The sequence below is a fragment of the Equus caballus genome, chromosome 14 (genome assembly GCF_041296265.1).
Source record: "Equus caballus isolate H_3958 breed thoroughbred chromosome 14, TB-T2T, whole genome shotgun sequence".
NCBI classification, from domain to species: domain Eukaryota; kingdom Metazoa; phylum Chordata; class Mammalia; order Perissodactyla; family Equidae; genus Equus; species Equus caballus.
In genome coordinates, this window is record NC_091697.1 from 33,991,514 (window position 1) to 34,010,187 (window position 18,674).

General features: G+C 41.2%; 1 protein-coding gene across 6 annotated transcripts in view; it reads left to right on the forward strand.

Annotated features, from left to right (window-relative positions):
- Positions 1-14,204: 14,204 nt before the first annotated feature.
- GABRB2 (gamma-aminobutyric acid type A receptor subunit beta2) overlaps positions 14,205-18,674 on the forward strand; it is a 250,025-nt gene continuing 245,555 nt past the window's right edge. For 2 of the 6 annotated variants that reach the window (XM_070232964.1, XM_070232962.1), the window contains exons 1-3: positions 15,791-16,510; positions 16,669-16,760; positions 17,755-17,822. In XM_070232964.1, the coding sequence (XP_070089065.1) occupies positions 16,434-16,510; positions 16,669-16,760; positions 17,755-17,822 (237 nt within the window). In that variant the 5' untranslated portion in view covers positions 15,791-16,433. Of the gene's footprint in view, positions 15,187-15,452; positions 15,631-15,790; positions 16,511-16,668; positions 16,761-17,754; positions 17,823-18,674 lie in introns of those variants that run through there. The other 4 variants (XM_005599237.4, XM_001503408.5, XM_070232965.1 and 1 more) reach the window with 4 other exon arrangements.

The window sequence follows — 18,674 nt, forward strand, 5'->3', positions numbered from 1 at the left end:
AAGAAAATACAGTGAAAGGCTAGAATACAACAGAGACTTAACTGGAGTTGGAAAAGCACAGGGACTGCCACTTTGAGCAGGTCATTTGTGAGATGAGACCTGGACATGCAGGTAGCCATGGGAAGACGTAGGGGGAGAGTATTCCAGGCAGAGGGCAGCAAGGGCAGAGCTCAGAGGCAGGAGCCTGCTGGTTGCGGATGGCCAGAGTGAACGGAGTATAGAAAAGAGGAAGAGAGTGATTGAGGTGAAGTTGCAGAAGTAACTTTGGGCTCTAACATAGAGCACCTGGAAGGCCATGGGGCAAAAGGATTTGTTTAGATGGATCTGCTACAGTCCTTGAAATTCTGCAGAAAAACAGCACAAATAAAGCACCATAGAAGAAAGAAACTGGAGCCTAAGGAATAAGACAAGGAAAAATGAGCCTGGCTGAAATATAAAGTCATCATTTGTGTAAGCTGTTAGAATAGTACTTTAGATTTAAGCAAAGGAAACTTGATGGCATAGTTACCAGTTTTTCTTAAAAGGTACCTATGCACTGTCACCGGAAGTTCATCACCAATTCTAATACTTTCCAGGGCTTGTTTCTTCACTTTGAATTCAGCTTTCTTATTGGTCAAATCTTAGTGAGAAACTTTTGACAAATCAAGCTATTAAATTGTAGATGCAATATATTCTTCATGGAGAACCCTCCTAAAAATAAAGTATTAAATAGAGAGGCAGAATTTATATTTTTAAACTGCCTGTCTGCTTTGAACTTTTTATATTACTCCTCAAGAGACTTTATAGTTTTTTCTCTTATTTTCCCTACACTGTTACAGTCTCACAGGCAGATTCAGTGGTTTTTGTATCTGGATTCCACACTTATAGCATTAAAATGTGGGTGGAGATTGATATATACTTCTTTCAAAGCAAGTAGATATTATTTAAATAATAAGTCGATGTTTTCAAAATCACAATATTCTATCCTTTTGCTTACTTTAAATCAATATGATAGAAAAAGCAAAACTGGAATCGCCCTAAATTACCAGAACTTTTTCTTTTATAAGCTTATAGCAGCACCACCCTTTAATGCACACTTTTTTCAGTTCATAGTGAAGTCCCAACATGCTTCTCAATGCTACCTGCCTTGCTACCTGTGTAGTTGTAGACAAGATAATTGACTTCTCTGGTCTCTGTTTCCTGTGTGTTTGTGAAGCTAACGTATATTAGTCTATGCACAACGCACAATGCTCAACACAGAGTAGGTGCTCAATAAATGCTGATTCTCTTTCCTTAGTTCAGAAAATTACTGCTTCAGAGTCAGGTTCCCTTATATCTTATATGCTAATGAAAGATGCTGGAGTTAATAGGTCCTTCTATCCTGTTTCTTAGCCCAGGTGATGTTTTGGACATCAGTCGCCTGTCCCCAAATTCCTGATCACTATCAAATTGCTGACCAGGATAAATGTTTATTTCTTTAACTGCTTAGCTGACTGATATTCCGATCTGTTCTTGACCTTGGTGGTAACATTTCTTTACATTCACCCCACCAATCTAGAGTCATCGCTACTCTCTGGCCCCCACTTGGCAATCTATATCTTTCTTGATTCACATTAATATTTGAGAATTTCCATAGCTTAACTGTTTGTGTTCTTGTACAGTCTTTAAGGTTACCACCTAGAGCCAGACAGACCTGAGGTGGAATCTTGAGTACGTTATTAACCAGTTGTGCGACCTGGAGAAAGTCCCGTAACTTTTCACAATCTTAGTTTCCTAATTTGAAAATTGTAGATGACAAGCCCAACCTCAGAGATGTATGTGAAGATTAGATGAAGTAAAGCACATTAAGCACTTAGAAGAGTGGCTAGCGCAATTACGTACTTAGGCAATCAGTTAATAATGGCAGTGTAAAACACACACACACGCAGAAAGAGACAGAGAGAAACCTGATTTAATCGTATTGCAGATCCAAATGTTGCTAGAAAATGGTAATATTAGCAAATTCTGACCTGGGCAGAATATGGAATGTATCATCCACTTTACCTACATGAGGAAAAGAGTTAAATTACAGTTATAATAGCCAAAGCCAGGTTATTTGAGCTGTGTTCACATGCTGTGATTGTGATCGTCAAAACATTGTAAGTGACAAAATATTTACTAAGAAAGAAAAGAAAATAGAAAAAAAAGCTGATGTCAAGGAATTTATATTAGCTATCCCTGCTCCTTCGTGATCTAAATCCTACCTATCATTTAAGGAAGATAAATTGAAAAATGCCTCTCCATCCTCTCCCCCTCGGGATGTTTCCTTCTTCCTTAACTTAGATCAGTATATAAACTTGTTCCTTTCAAATGAGTCTTCACCCCAGTGGAAAAGGATACACAAATATATTGTGAGGGAATTTATGTCAAAGGGTTCTAAAACCAAAGAAAAACACCAAAAAAACCCAAAACAGGTTGTGTTGATGCACTGTAACACTGTGGATTGTCGAAAGTAAAATTGTCTACCCTTGGCCTTGTCATTCATCATGTTGCTTGAGCAGAATTGCAATCTCAGAGGAAGTGGGAAAGGGATGAGAAGTGAAAAGTGACATAAAATGATCAGTTCCGCTCCACCGACACAGGATGCTGGTGTGCTGAGGACCTAGTCAAACATCTTAGTTGTGAATTTGTTTGTGAACGTGTCTGTGATTGGCACCATGAGGAAAAAAGAAGAGAACATGAAACCACATTTTAGAACTGCATGTGATGGTGAAAAAATAAGCAGGCTATATTTTATTCTTGGTGTTATTTCCTAACAACTTTGTTGAACCTGCAGACATCCCCCCACCTCCTCCATTCATACTTCCACGTGTTCCTGTCAATGCTAACCGTGCTACTAAAAACAAAATAAACACAACAGAATTACTATGAGTCAGAAGGATTTAACATTCATTTTCATTATGGCCTCCCCAAATTAGGGCAGTCCAGTACTGTGGCTAAGAGTGACAGCTCTGAAGGCAGATCAGCCGAATGTGAATCTCAACCCTGCCATTACTTGCTCTGCAAACTTGGGCAAGTTACTTACCTGACTTTGTCTCAATTTCCTCATCTGACTTAATAAATTTTGAGGATGATAACAGACCTCCTTCATAGGCTACTCAGTTTGGTAGTTGTAGTGTGAGAGTGAGCATAGACAGTATCGAAACTAATCAGTATGGCTGTGTTCCAATACAAATTTATTTATAAAACAGGGGGTAAGGCTGTATTTGGCAAGTGACCCATAGTTTTCCAACCCCTAATTTAGGTCACAGAATTTTAGATCTGGAAGGAACTTTAGAGATCACCTAGTTTGACACCCTCATTTTACATGTGAGACAACTAAGAGACAGAAAGAGGCTGTAATTTGTCCACCACCTCTCACCCTCCCCTAAAAATCACCCATCTAGTGTTAAAAACAATCCCCAAACTAGCTATTGTTCTTACATAACTCATGATATCGTTCTCATCTTCAGAGTTCCAATAATGATGTCTTATTTTCCAGAAGTAAAGTTTTCCCCTATTATGCATCTTAAACTTTCCACTGGTCTTAGGTTCATTCCCCATAAGCAGACCAACAGAGAAGGCTTCACAGGAAAATGATAAACAAGTAGGGGAAATAAGATAGTGGAGAGGGGATAAATCAAACAAGGGTGAGATTTCAAGCAAAACCCATTCAGAGGATAAGTTAGAGCCTGATTCCACAAGAGAACTTTGGAGTGTAAGCTGCTTAAGAATTGTTCTATTCTCCACAAGATAATCATTGGTTAAATGGGCACCCTGGGAGGCTGCAAACTCTCCAGGTGTTTCCCAGTGGTCTAAAGCTGCCTCACTCTCCGGCTTTACTATCTTTCCTGGTAGAATGTCAATTTTAGTCAAAATAATAACTTAATGGTCTTCATTTCTCATGTCCCATTTATAATTCTCTCTCCATATAGAAGGAAGGAAGGGGGCAGCCAGCTCCTTGTATATCACACACCCCCAGCTCCCAAGAGAAAAAGCAAAACAATAAGATAAGCATCCATTTTACTGTTCAAGTTTCTTACAGTAAATTCTTAAGTGCTTTTCCATTCTAATTTTAAAAGAATATGAGATATAAGGTTTCTTCCTCAAGTCAGGTTAACCTTACACTAAGATTAAAATGATCTATGATGCCATTCCATTCCTTCCAAATACTCTTGTGCCCCTTTGAATATGGAGATGACATAAAAGACCCTCTCAAATCACTAGTGCCATTTATATGACATGAGAAGTGGTTTATTTGTTTGCTTGTTTATTTGCTTTCCTGGTAAAGATCTTACTATATTTTCCCGGTAGTGGGTTTTTCCCCCTTCTCTACTGCTCCTTATCCATGACTCATCTTTATTGTTTCGGCTTGTCTATGGCCGCTTTCATGCCACTGCTACATAGTTGAGTAGCCTGCAAAACCTAAAATACTTACTCTCAGAAAAAGTATGCTGATTTCTAATCAAAATGATGTGGCAACTATAACATAGCTGATAAATGATCAAAGGGTGACTGGATTCCAGGGTACCCTACATCTATTTACATAATTTGAAATCCTCACCCTGATATCAAAGTTCTCCATATCTTGGCTGACTTTGCCAGCCACATATCTCTACTCTAGCCAGACACTGATTTGCTGGTGAAGAAACTTACCTCAAACTTTCCCATCACCTACTAACAACTGGAATAACATTTTACCCATCCTTCAAGGTCTATTTCAAATAGCACCTTTCAGTAAAGGCTTTCCCATTTAATTCCAACCAGTTGTGATCTCTTTTCCCTGCATTCTCCTGGGATTATGCTCTTATTAATTGATGCCTTTCTTATGACATTAATATTCTGCTGCTTAAAGTAATCATTTATACTCTCTTCCTCATTCTCCTACAATTTAGCTTCTTGAAGGAAGGAACATTGTCTAATTCATCTCTTTGTTCCCTGAAGAACCAACCACATTTCCACATATGTAGATGCTCAGTATATTCATTGAACTGCTGAATTAGATTTTGACACCCTGTCTTAAAAATGACACTATTGTCTCATGATGTTCAGATTCATCTCACATCTCCCGGCTGCTGATCACTCACTCTAGTGACTTCTGAATCATAGATACTTAAGCCAGAATGTCCTCACTTTGGTCTAAACTATGAGAAGTTCTCTTATAGAATTTTGGCAGATTGTTCCTGTCCAAATTGTTTAATCAAAGATCCCCAAATGTTTGCATACCACCTACATTACTTTTGTCAAATCCACATATCATTTGCTGTGCTATTTTACCAATATTTCCTGAAACTTACACACCTTTACCTTAAATGTATTTAAAAGAAAGGTGATATCACTACCTTTTGTGGAATTCTACTATTATTGACCATAAATGAAATATATCCATAATAATAGAGACCAATGACTTGCATCTGAAGACTTACACCTTTCAGTTAAAATGGACAAGGAATAAGTCATAAAGGAATGTTGATGGCATCTTGGCATCAAACTGAGACTTTCTTGGTGATTTAATCAGGATGAAGAAAAGCTGAGACATATTGTGATACTATCCTATTTAAACCACCATCCATGTAATACCCAAGATCATTTCTTGAACCATCAAGGGTCTACATGCCAACTTCTGGGTAAAGTGCATGTTTGGAGCATACTAACTTCCCAAAGTACTCATTGCTGCTTGTTGATACATCACTGTCTCCACCAGCTAAATCACTTAATTCTAAACTCCCATTAGAATAAATCATATTTAGCAAAAGAACAAATAATCCAATTAAAAATGGGCAAAGGGCCTGAATAGACATTTTTCCAAAGAAGACACATGAATGGCCCACAGGTCCATAAAAAGGTGCTCAACATAACTAATTATCAGGGAAATGCATATCAAAACCACACTGAACTATCACCTCACACCTGCTAGAAAGGCTACCATCAAAAAGACAAGAGATAACAAATGCCCTTGAGGATGTAGAGAAAAGGAACCCTTGTGAACTGTTAGTGGGACTGTCAACTGGTATAGCCACTATGGAAAACAGTACGGAGGTTCCTCAAAAAATTAAAAATAGAACTACCATATGATCCAGCAATTCCACTTCTGGGAATATATCCAAAGAAAATGAAAATACTATGCAAAAGAGATATCTGCACCTTCATATTAATAGCAGCATTACTTACAACAGACAAGACATGGAAATAATGTAAGTGTCCATCGACAATGAATACATAAAGAAGTTGTGGTGTATATATACACATATATATAATTGTATATATAATATATATTATATATGTATATATGTATGCATATACATAATATATATGTGTATGTATATATGTATATACATATATATATAATTCAGCCATAAAAAGAAGGAAATCCTGCCATTTGTCCCAAGATGGATGGACCTCGAGGGCATTATTCTAAGTGAAATAATTCAGACAGAGAAAGACTAATACTGTATAATTTCACTTATATGTGGAATCTAAACAACAACAAACTCATAGAAAAAGAGATCAGATTTGTGGTTACCAGAGATGGGGGGTTGGGGGTGGGGGAATTGGATGAAGGTGATCAAAAGGTACAAACTTCCAGTTATAAGATAAATAAGTACTAGAGATGTAATGTACAACACAACAACTATAGTTAATAATGCTGTATGGTATATTGAAAGTTGTTAAGACAGTAAATCCTAAGAGTTCTCATTACAAGGAAAAACATTTTTTTATTTTTCTATCTGTATCATTATGAGATGATGGATGTTAACTAAACTTATTGTGGTAATCATTTCAGAATACATATAACTAAAATCATTACGCTCTACACCTCAAACTTCATACAGTGCTATATGGCAGTTATATCTCAATAAAACTGGAAAAAAATTTTAAAAAGATAAATTACATTTACAACAATAAACATTGGTAGATATTGATTTTGGAGCTGTCTGGCCTGAAAAGGACTGTCTTCATCTTATAGAGCAATATTTGTGCTCTAAGCCACCACATACCATATTCCTCAATAGGAACACTTCCACTTACAGCACTTGATCATTTATTTGAAGCTGAAAACAAATTCTTCTCCTCAGGAGCTAGAAAGAAAACGTGTCTTCATGCAATTTCTGTTATGGGAGAATTACGTTAAAACAAATGGAAGGAAATGGTGTTTATTAATACCTGCTCTTAATGTTTCCAATTAAAGAAAATCTTTACTTTGACAGAATTTGACTAGTTCTCCATTTCTCCTTTTCTGAAGAGAAGCTTTTCTTAATCACAAAACCTTTGACACTTTCAGAATACTGTGAAATGGGGATAATATTAGAACTTACCTCATAGCATTTTGTGAAAATTAATGAGGTGTAGAGAGGTTAGACTATAAGTATCAGGAAAGGTCATTTAGTGTCAACAATGACTTATGTGTGTCTTAGTTAAATACAAAACAAGTTACATTTTTATTATTAAGGAAAATCATGTGTTAACACTAAGAAACTATCCTATCATTATTAATAGGGGAAATATTTTATTTAAATGCTTAGACAGCCAAAAAGGTTGTGGAATTCATTCATTCAACAAATAATGATAAGGTCTTATTAAATATAAGTGGAGCTAATGCAATTATTTGACATTAACATTACAATATTTTTACTGTAGGTCTGTTACACAAATATTTAATTATTAAGGATCCTCTATTCCTAGTCATTCTTGTTCATGATTTTATTAAATTTTTCTATTGATTCTTGCATGTTACTTATATTTATTCAGTTATATTGTGACTATTTTTAAACAGTGTTCAGGGTGATAGTTTCACACATGACTATGTCAGTTGTTAAAATGTTAGTAGCAATCATCCACCTTTGACATGAATCTGATCAGATTTCCTAGGCTCATGTGTTCATTCATTCATCCTTATTGGTCTCAGTTCCAAGGACATTCACGCAAGATGGATATGGTAAGCTGGGTCCCTTTTCTAGTCATATCCAAGTCTCCATGTCACAAATTCTTTATCAAAAAGATATGATTAGTAATAACACCCATTCTACATATAGTAGACATCTATGGCTTTTCTCTGTTCAGCACATTCTTCCTGTTTCTGGTAACAGCACACTAATAATCTTTTTTGGGGTAATCATTCTTAAACCATTCACAGTCCACATGGTTTGGATATGGTTTACCCTAGCTTCAGGACCAGGGGTGAGGACTAGCCCAGCAATCACAGCAAGTGAAGATGAAACTATGAATGAAGCACCCACAGTGTCCTATCAAGTAGTTTTGGTGCAATTACTAAAGTTCTAACCCTTTCAGGGCTGCTAAACTGGAGAAGCTGATGGTTATCTTTGTAAGAGAGCCTGAGAGTGAAGTCAATTTTCATAAAACAGAATTGAGAGATGACATAGTTTAAGCCTCTAACTCCACCTGTACTCAGAACACTCTTGACTTTTTCAGTTACATGACCTAATATCCACTTAACTTTAGCCAGTTTGAGTTTGGTTTCTGTCACTTTCAACCCCAAGAACACTGAATAATATACTACTGAATAATATACTTCAAAGAATTAAATAAGTAATTGCTGGCGTTCATCACAGAGTGAGAAAGCTAATAAGCAAGCACTCAATAAGTATTAGCTATGAATAATAATTACAATTATAATTTATTAATTACTGAGTGCCTCATACAAGTTAGGCAGACGCACTGAGCTTAGGGAATAACAAATATGAGAGTAAACCTCCCTTGTAGAATTAGCAAATGAAGATGTTTCCAAAGGGGATTTGAAGAAAACAAAAACTAAAACAAAAAACCAAGACACCACAATTGGCTTTAGACACATACATGTAGGGCGAGACTAACCCTGCCTGAGGCTGGAGACAGCTGGAGGTTTTTAAGACCTTGATACGCCAAGTCCTCTAACTTTTGGAGGGCCCTTGACACATAATACAAAGTATATTCAAATGTACCTTTCCCACATGAAATTTAAATTTGTATAATTATAGACATTGTATTATATTTTATAGACATTTGATTAAACATTAATTAATTTCAACACTGCAGTTTGCTTTTTTAATTTGGAGTCAATACGAACATTTTTCAGAATAACAACACTTTTTATGGGCTCTCAAAAGGCTTGTAAACCCTAGAGTTTCTAACTCAGGCATCTAGTGGATAAATAGTCTTAGAAGAGGAGCATCAGGAAAGGCCTCAGAGTAGTGTGACCTGCATTCTGGAAAACTCCATTTTTTGCACATTGGATTGCTTATCTTTGGCCGTCTCTCAATGGCCATCCCTAAGAAATCAGCCTGAGAGAGATTCTGACAAATTATTCCTTAGGGCCTTCAATGTCACTGCTTATGCATCAGTGTTGCTCATTTACTTATATTGATAAGGCACACCTCTCCTGCCCTTCAATTCTCAAGAAGTACTTGGTAAAAAGGACTTCTCTCCCATTCTACACTTTTCTGGCATAGGGATGTGGTGTTTCATTACTGCTGAGACTGTGTGTGAAAACAAGTTAGTATCCCCTTGGTGTCAGAACTTAGGCCATTTCCTCATGTAACAATTTTACCTCCATTTGGAGCATCAGTAATTTCATTTTGTGCTTTGAGGCACACTTTTCTGTACTCTTGAAGATCGATTAATCTGAGGTGATGCTAAAAGGCACACTCCTTCAAAAGGTGTCCAGTAACTCCAGCTCTCAAAATTTTCTATTGGTCGTTTGATTGTTAAATCAAATCTTTGTTAGGTGCAGAGATCCTTTGTCTGGGCTAAGATTTTATTTCTGTCACATTAGCTCAGTGGGTGAGACAAGTTGAGAACTGTAGAGCAGACAAATCTACAGGACTTTTATTTATAAAGTCATGTTGTTATCAGGAAGGGCCCAAGTTCTTCAATATTTTCTTATAAAATGTGTACTCCTACAGCTCGTTAATCTCTGCTTCTGTTTCCTCATATATAAAATGGGGATAATAAGAATTAACATTTCATAGACATATTGTGAGGATTAAATGCATCACTATATATAAAACATTTGGAACAGCATCTGACACATTGATATTATTATTTTGTTATTATTACTACATGTTATATTTTTAGTTAGATAATTTAAATTGATTGATACGTGATCAGGCTTACTACGATCAAGAATTTTATGGAAACTCAGGTCTCATATTAGTGATACAAGCTGAAGGAGCAAGAGCCAGGACTCAGTGGGCACAGAATTCACATTTCTAATTCTGCAGAGTAAAACCCCATTAAGCCATAAACTGATAATGTGGAATTTATGGTAATTTAGGAGAAATTTTATTTTCCACTGTCTGTGAAGGCAAGTTTTGCCAAACAAATAAGTAAAAGGTATTTTTGACTAGTAATAGGGAGAAAATATTTAATAAAATTAAATTACTCTAGGAATTTCCTTTAGCACATAAACATAAATAAAGTTGCCTCCATATGTAAGATATATGGAGAGGTTATTTAAAAATGGTTCTTATTTGTATATTGCAGTAGGTTCAGGAAGCCACAGAGCTGACAACACTTTATTAATAATTAGCAAGGTTGTGCTATTGTATGTACAGAGAGTAATAAACATATATTTTCTTTCTACATATTATTTCTGACTTTCACCATACTCTTTAATATCACTGAATTTCTGCACACTATTTAAAAAGACCCCAATCAATATTCAAAGCTAAGAGATCTGTTATTCATTTAAAAAAATAATAAGTACAAATGTTTGAATGATTCAGCAAAACAGGTAACCGACGTTCCATGAGAACCTCCTGCAAAATCATCATTGCTGATGCTTCACCAGCAGCAGGAGATCAGGGAAGATGACCCGGTACCTGTGGACTCATCCCATACCTGTTCTTCAGGTGACGGGCTATGATATAGGACACCACGTGACCCCCACCCCCCACTAACTGAATTGTGTTAGTTTCTTGGGAGGAAATCAGAGTGGCAGAGGGATAGAGTGACTTACATTTTGAGTTCTACACCATGAGCATGTAATGTCTATTCAAAAATACAAAAACTTTTTAAGGATTTCATATAGTTGGCTAGTCTTTCCTTATCAGAAAATTCTCTTTCCTTGGCTTTGGTTGCACCATAGTAGGTGCAACACCCCCTATGCCCTGGCTCCCTTTGGGCCAGTCCTAATTTGACACTTCTGATGGCTGTCATAGTCCTTTACCAGAAGATTTTCTTCTAGATCCTCTAGTCTTCCTGTTCTGTTCGTCCTTCCTGCATAAGTCTCATATACTTTCATGATTTAAGCTGTTTACATCCTTAGGATCATCAAATATATACTCATTCATTAAAACATATGTATTAAGTTTCTACTACGGACACTAGCTACTGGAATACAGCAGTCGGCAAAGCAGACAAAAATCTCTGGTTCTTTGAACATTTATTACATGTAGGAAGATGAAATTACAATGGGTAAAATAAAATATGTTAGATACTGATACGTTCCAAAGAGAAAAATTACAGCAGAAGAAGGAAATAAAGTGTCAGGGTGGAACATGGAAATTGTGTATTGGCCCCAGTTGACCCTCAGTTCTGAGCCTCAGGTGCATATATCAAAATGTCCAGTGCACCTTGGATGGATAGCAGGTTCCTTAAGCTTATCATGACACAAACTGAATGAGTCATCCCCATCAAACTTTCGTCTACCCCACCACTCAAACCAGAAATGTATGAGTCATCCTTGAATCCTTCTCCTTCATTCCCCATATCCCATCTGTCACAGTTTAGCCAGTTCTCCCATTTAATGCTAGTCACTTCTCTCCATCGTCACTGTCACTATCCTAATTCAGATCAACATCACTTCTCACCTGTATTCCTGCAATAACAGATCCCCAACAGACATTAAGTTGATTCCAGTGAGATTAAAACTCATCTTGTTAGCCCTCTACTTCAACCTATCAATGGTCCCAAATTACTCCTGCTCAGCAGGCCAACCACATCACTCTTGGAGCCTCTCTTACCCTTGTCCTCTAGTCCTACTGTTCTTCCTTCATTCTTCATTTATGCTGTCCTCTCCTGGCCCTGGGTATTCCCACATACTATTTCTTCTTCCTGGAACATTCTTCCCCCAACTCTTCATTAGCCTAACCCATCTTTCAAATCTCAACTGAAGCATCACTTCACCAGGCAAGTATTACCCAAATCCTCAAACTGAGCTACTTGCACCCGCTATGCATTCCGTAATATCCAATCTTTCCCACTTGACAGTACCTGCTATATCTGTTATTTCTTCTATATTGGCTCTTTCCTACACTGGAATATAAGCTCCAAGAGGCTAAGGGCCACATCCACATTTTCAACACATCATCCCCAATGCTTGTCAAATAATGTTTGACATAGAATAGGTGCCCAATACATATTTACTGAATAACGAATGAATATTATAACAGACTAACAGCAGATGCTTAGTGACTATCTTTACTTGCTATTTACATGCTTTATACTCAGACGTGTATGAATCATGATCTCTTAAGAGTACTTACATTTTGTCTTCTCATTGTACATCTGGGATCACGGAGGATGCTCTCCAGTAACCTGACACATCTCCAGATTCCAACAGTGCCCCCCCTTGCACATTACAGCTCCAATTTTTACATTCCTAGGCAGCATTATCAGCAAGTCACGCAGAGAGATGTCCTAGTGTTGGTTCTGCTGTACAATACAGACTCACTTTATGTACAAATTGATCTCAGATTGTGTAACTAGTAGGAATATCTCTTTAATTATATTAGTTATAGCTAGTGGTAAAATATATCCCTGAGATGTTACCACCAAAAAGAGAAGAAACACTCTTTTGTCTTTTCTCCTTTTGATTGCTACTTGGGGCTTTAATACATTCTCTTCTTTATCTTACCTTAATTCCCTTGAAATGTCTGCTCCTCTCTTCTCAGGCCAATCTACAATAAAAATTGCACCAAATTTATGTCTACTCAGTCTTTATAGATAATGCCATTAAACCTGGTTTGCTTTTCTGTTCATTCATTATGCCTTATTCATTAAAATTGCTAATATTTATTAATTGCATGCCCAATGCTGCACATTTATCTACATCGTCCTACAACAATCAAATGAAATGGTACTATTTTTATTCTCAGTTTTATGTAAGAGGAAACTGAGGCTTAAAGAGGTTAAGTGACTTGCTCAAGTCACAAAAATACTATTTTTGAACTGGGATTTGAACCCAAAGGTCTGCCTCCAGTTCCTCTGAAACTCTCGGTTTGTGTTGTGCTATTGTTTTACTTGCTGAGATGCAAGTTACTTTTCTTTTAGCTCTTTGCCCTCCCCTCCCTTAATTTTCTGTATATGGTAGGCCGTCACTAAATACTTGTTTAACCATTCACTGGGCCATTATTATTATTATTATTACTATTATTATTGGTGGATGACAGTATTCGCGGTTTTGTTCTGCTTACTGAATTTTGTTCTTTCAACCCAAATTGAAGTGCGCCTAAGTATGGGGGCTGGCAGGGCAGAAACTGCAACGTAAATAAATAATGGTCAGAGGAAAACCCTTTGCTGAGGTGTTTTCAAGAGGAAGAAGAGAAGTTTTCTAGGGCTTAGCCGGTTGGTTACCTGAAGTTCAAACTCCTTTGGGATCCTCCGGTATAATGTTAATAATCAAACTTTTTTCCCCTTCAACATAGTTAGCTTGCGTGAAAGATTCCCATTGTGTGTGAGAGTAAAGAGAAAGAGGAAAATCAGCAATTTTCTTGGTCCATAGGTATACATTTAGATTCCTGCAACTCTCAAGGCAAGTGATTATGGATAGGAGAGTTACAGATTTCCATTCTCTCTGCGCGTGTTTCTCTTTGGACAGACTCCTATGCGTCCCGGAGCCTGCAGACCGCCCCGCTGTAGACCAGCACTATTGACGGGGCTGGGTTTCACCTGTCTCCAAGCCAGAAACGCCCTACTCGGTGAAGGCACACAGCTCTCCCTTCCTGCTCGCTTCCATCCTAGGCGAGCTTTCGGAACGCGCTCTGTGGCCTTTCCGTCTCCACACTTCCCTTTAAGCCATTCCCTTAAACTGCCCCACAAAGACCCTGGGACCTAGGGGAGGGAGGAGGGAGGTGGTCAAGAGGTAAATGGGTTAAGAGCGCAGCTTGGACCAGAACGCGGCGGAGCCCCAGGTGCTGCGGAGATCAGGAGCCCCTGATGCCTAGGGCGGTGGCGGGCGCCCCCTTACCTCCTGGGACCCGCGCAGGGGCGAGCCTGGCGCTGTGCGCGCGCCCGCCCAGGGCCCGCGGGCGCCGGGAGCTCCGCCGCAGCCGCGAGCCCGCAGCCGGCAAGGTCGGGGACGTGGGAGTCAAGGCTGTCTCGTTTAGTGGTTAGGGATGCTGGCTCTGGAGCCTAATCCTGGTTCCATCTCCAGCCACCTGGGTGACCTTGAGCATGTTCCTTAGCTTCAGTGCTCCCAGTTTCTAAACGCATCATATGGGAAAACTGAGGTGATAGCTAAACCTAGGACTGTTGTAAGAATGAATGAATGAAGGACTCCTGGCACGTAGTAGGCGCTCAGTGAATGGTAACAGTGATTAGGAGGAGGAGGAGTTAGAAGTTAAGTCCTGGGGTCCAGAATGTCGGTTTGAGCTCTGACTTTTCCAGTTATTCACCAAGGAGTGGGGGAAGGGGAGCGGGAGCATTTGCCCTCTCTGCCTCCTCCCGGGTCCATGATAACCTGGGGAGTACCCCGAGGGTCGTCCGCCCTGGTCTCGGGCGGCTCCAGATGGCCCCAAGCCCCGAGCCTCCAGCACCTCCCGGCGCCCGCGCGCGTTCTCTTTCCCTCGAGCCGAGGAAACCTTTCTTCCGTGAATCGAGGATCTCCCTCCCTCTCCAACCCCCAAGCGAGCTCGCTGCTTCCTCCTGTCCCCGCGGCCGCAGCAAGCCGGCCAAGCCGCGGGCGGAGGGAAGAGGCAGCCTCGGGGTGTGCGAGTCCCTCCTGGCTCCAGAAAGCGGAGAGGGGACGAGGCGGCGCGAAGACAGCGAGAACGCGGTGTCCCCGGGTGGCCCCTGGGTCCCTTCCTCATTTTGCCATCCTTCTCGGGACCACTCTGGCTTTTCGCAGCCCGAATCACAGCCTCTGAATAGCCAGGTGTCCTTACCCACCACCCGCCCTCCCCGGTTGGGGCAGAGCAGCCTGAGGTGCCAGCTCCGCGAGGCTGGAGTGGGAGGCGAGCACAGTCCGGCGAGGTAAGGAAGGGCGGGCGGGGGAGAGGAGGGGAGCAATGTGTCTGCACGTGTGCGCGCGTGTGCGCGTGCTCTGAGGGGGCGTGGGGGGCCCGCCAGGCGCGTCCCACCTACCACCTGCCCTTCCTGCACCGTGTCGCCGCCCAAGCCCTCTTGCCCCCTGCACCCATGCTAGGGCGCTTGCCACCCGTATCCTCCACGCCCCCGTGTCCCATCACCCCCTCATCTAAACCCCACCCTCCCTACTAATAGTTTCCCAATGCAGAATCAGACCAAAACCTGGAGAGACAGCATTGCCTTTCTGCTCCCTCGTTCCCCCCCACCCCACCTTGCTATAAATAATCCGGACTAGCGGGTCAGGCACGTCACACCGCGAGAAACCGGGACCCCGAGGTTTTCTTCCCTGGGAATAGGGGGCAAAGGGTGAGGAGGAGAAAGAAATCGCTCGTGAGTAGTGAAGAAAAGCTTGCTCCCTGACGCCTAGAAAAGACGAGGCATCATTTGATTCTTTTCTTTTTCTTTCTTCCTTTTTTATTTTTGGGTGTATTTCTAATTCTCCACCCCCCCACCCCGCCCCAAATCCAACGGATTGCTCAGCACTCCTCCCATTGGTTTCTTTCCTCCCTCCCTCTTGGACTCCTGCTCCCACCATCCCCTCCCCTCCCCCGCCGCACAACCCCCACCTCCAGCACCTATCTCGCCCCAGGCAGGTGATCCTATCCGCCAAGGAAATAAAGTTCAAACTGCTCTCCCCCGTCTGCTTGCTGAGACCAGAAGTGGGCTTCCAGACACCCATCTTCCGCTCGCACTCCACACCTGCTATCCCCTAAATTCCTAATCTGGTTTTGCATATTTATGAGGAGACACACACACACACACACAACCTACAACCTGCGAGGTGCAAAACTGCCTCCTGCAACTACCAAAACTTACCAGACGCTCTAGTTGTTTTTCTCTTAACGAAAGGACAACAAAGATTTTACCCTGGGTGCTCCTGTGGGGTGACTCTTTATATTATTGAAATATGTATATGTTATACATATATATGTTTTTCCTTTTTCCCCTTTAATTTTTTTTTTTTTTTTTTTTCTTAACAAGAAAATCTGCTCGGTCCCAGGCATCCGCCGCTGCCCCTTTGATGTTTTGGTACGCCGTGCGCATGCGCCTCACATTAGAATTACTGCACTGGGCAGACTAAGTTGGATCTCCTCTCTTCAGTGAAACCCTCAATCCCATCAAAAACTAAAGGGATGTGGAGAGTCCGGAAAAAGGGCTACTTTGGGATTTGGTCATTCGCCTTAATAATCGCCGCTGTCTGTGCTCAGAGGTAAGTGTGCCCAGCGTTTCTCTTTTCCGTTTCTCACTTTGAAGGGTTCTGTCTGCATACCTCTGTGAGCAAGGATCTGTAGTGAGGATCAGATAGAAGCTGAAGACGCTGTGCCTGCTGCCTTACTGATGCCTGTTTATTGTCTTTTCTTTCTGTAGTGTCAATGACCCTAGTAATATGTCGCTGGTTAAAGAGACGGTGGATAGACTCCTGAAAGGCTATGACATTCGTTTGAGACCAGATTTTGGAGGTAATGGGGTTGCCTTGGAAATAAGAAACAGCCCAGCTCTAGCCTAAGCTGTCTTTTGAGCTTTGTGCGCTCTGTGTCTTCCATCTCCCTCATTGTGGGTGCATGTGGTGTACTGAACGTGTCTCTGTGTTACCAGATTGAGAAAGTGACCCAAACTTGAGCTGCTTTGTTACTATCCAGCACTTCCATGCTCTTTCAGTGAGACCCTCTTAGCGTGAATTGGTGGCCACTGTCCTTCAGCTTCACTGTTTAAATCCTTTGCCTCATTGTCTTTGCTTCATTGAGACACAAACCTCTTAAGTTTAGTTAATGATGTGTCCAGAGAACCCGGCTTACTGAAGGCCATTGTGAACATTTTTGAGGACAAGATGTGCAGACAATTGGTTGAGAAGTGGCATTAACCCTTTGTGCCCTCCTACTTTGGAAGAGTTCTGGCCATGGTTTAGAGTGGCTGGTGTCAGGTTATTATCCAGTCCTGGAAGCCCCACTGCATGGGCTGGTGGGGGAGGGGCCGGGGGTCTTGGAGGATAAGGAGGGTAGGAGGGAGAAGGGCCAGGGACTTTGCTCGCTGCAGGCTTAGATATGCTGCTTGCCCATTTAATTTTGCTTCAGACTCTAAGAAAGCTCAAAGAGTTAAAATCTGCACACAGAAGGGGGTGGTGGGAAAGAATGAGGAGGCGGGGGTTTCAGTATAATATGTAAGATTCCCTTGGGATAGAACCATTCCTGTGCTTTTGTAAGTTCTACGTATTGGAGACATCTACATAGGTAGGTGGGTGGAATCTCTCACTCATCCGGACACGTGTGTGCATGTTCAATAGAGCATTTCCCAGAGGAGTGCCTGCCACCCTTTTTAAAAAGGAGCAGGGAATTGAAGAATTTGAGGATGAGCAGTGAGGAGGGGTTTGGGGCAGTGTCCCATGCCAGGGGACAACTCTTGCTAAGAATGAATGAAGTTCTGAGAAATCACGTGGCTGGCCATCTTGGTTTGCAGGTCCCCCAGTGGCTGTGGGAATGAATATTGACATCGCCAGCATTGATATGGTTTCTGAAGTCAATATGGTGAGTATTGAGGTTTATGGCTGTGTCTCCACAGACCTTCATTTGGCCGCAGGGAGGAGAAAGGAGCCAGGCGGTGGGGGTGGGGTGTGCGTGAGTGTGTGTATGAAGTGGGGGTGAGGGCAGGGAATTTTGCTTTGGAACCCACTGTGTTTTGAGGTTTCAGAGCTGGCTTTTCTCTGGTCTGTAAGGATTTTTCCAACCTTGTTCAGCTACTTGGGACTTGGCATAGAGCTAATAAAATGCAGCACACTTTCACATGCAAAATGCAGCCACAGGCAGGAGATCCCTTGCAGAAAGCACATTTCCTAAGGTTCAGGGGTAAACTGGGTTCATCAAGTGATTTTCTGGGTTTGGGGTGGGGTTAGGGGAAGAGGGGAGGGTTTTGATTTGACATTTCACAGAGAATATAACCTACAAACAAACTAAACTGTAGCCCAGAAACTGAATAAATGGCCTTGGGATACTGTCGTCCACTTGTTGCTTTCAGAGATGGTCTCTTTATAGCTGATGGCAAAAACCGCCACCCCCCACCCCGCCAATTGTTCCCAGCCTCTTTTATCCCCTCCTGCCCACTAAAATAAATAAAATAAAAATTGGCCACCCTGTTTTCCAAAGGCAGACTCAAACCCATGTGTCATCTGCAGTCACTTCTCCACTGTCATTCACCGTATGTCCTATGCTTGTACAGTTTATGGGCAGCAGCACTCCTTCGTGTCTTCCTCCTTGGACTTGGGGCAAGTCCTAAGGGAAAAAGGCACGGTGTTCCCGACTGGGGAACACTTGTGGGGGGTTTGCTTCATGCAGGAGCGCCCCCTGCTGCCCATGCTGGGGCACTGCAGACATACAAGACAA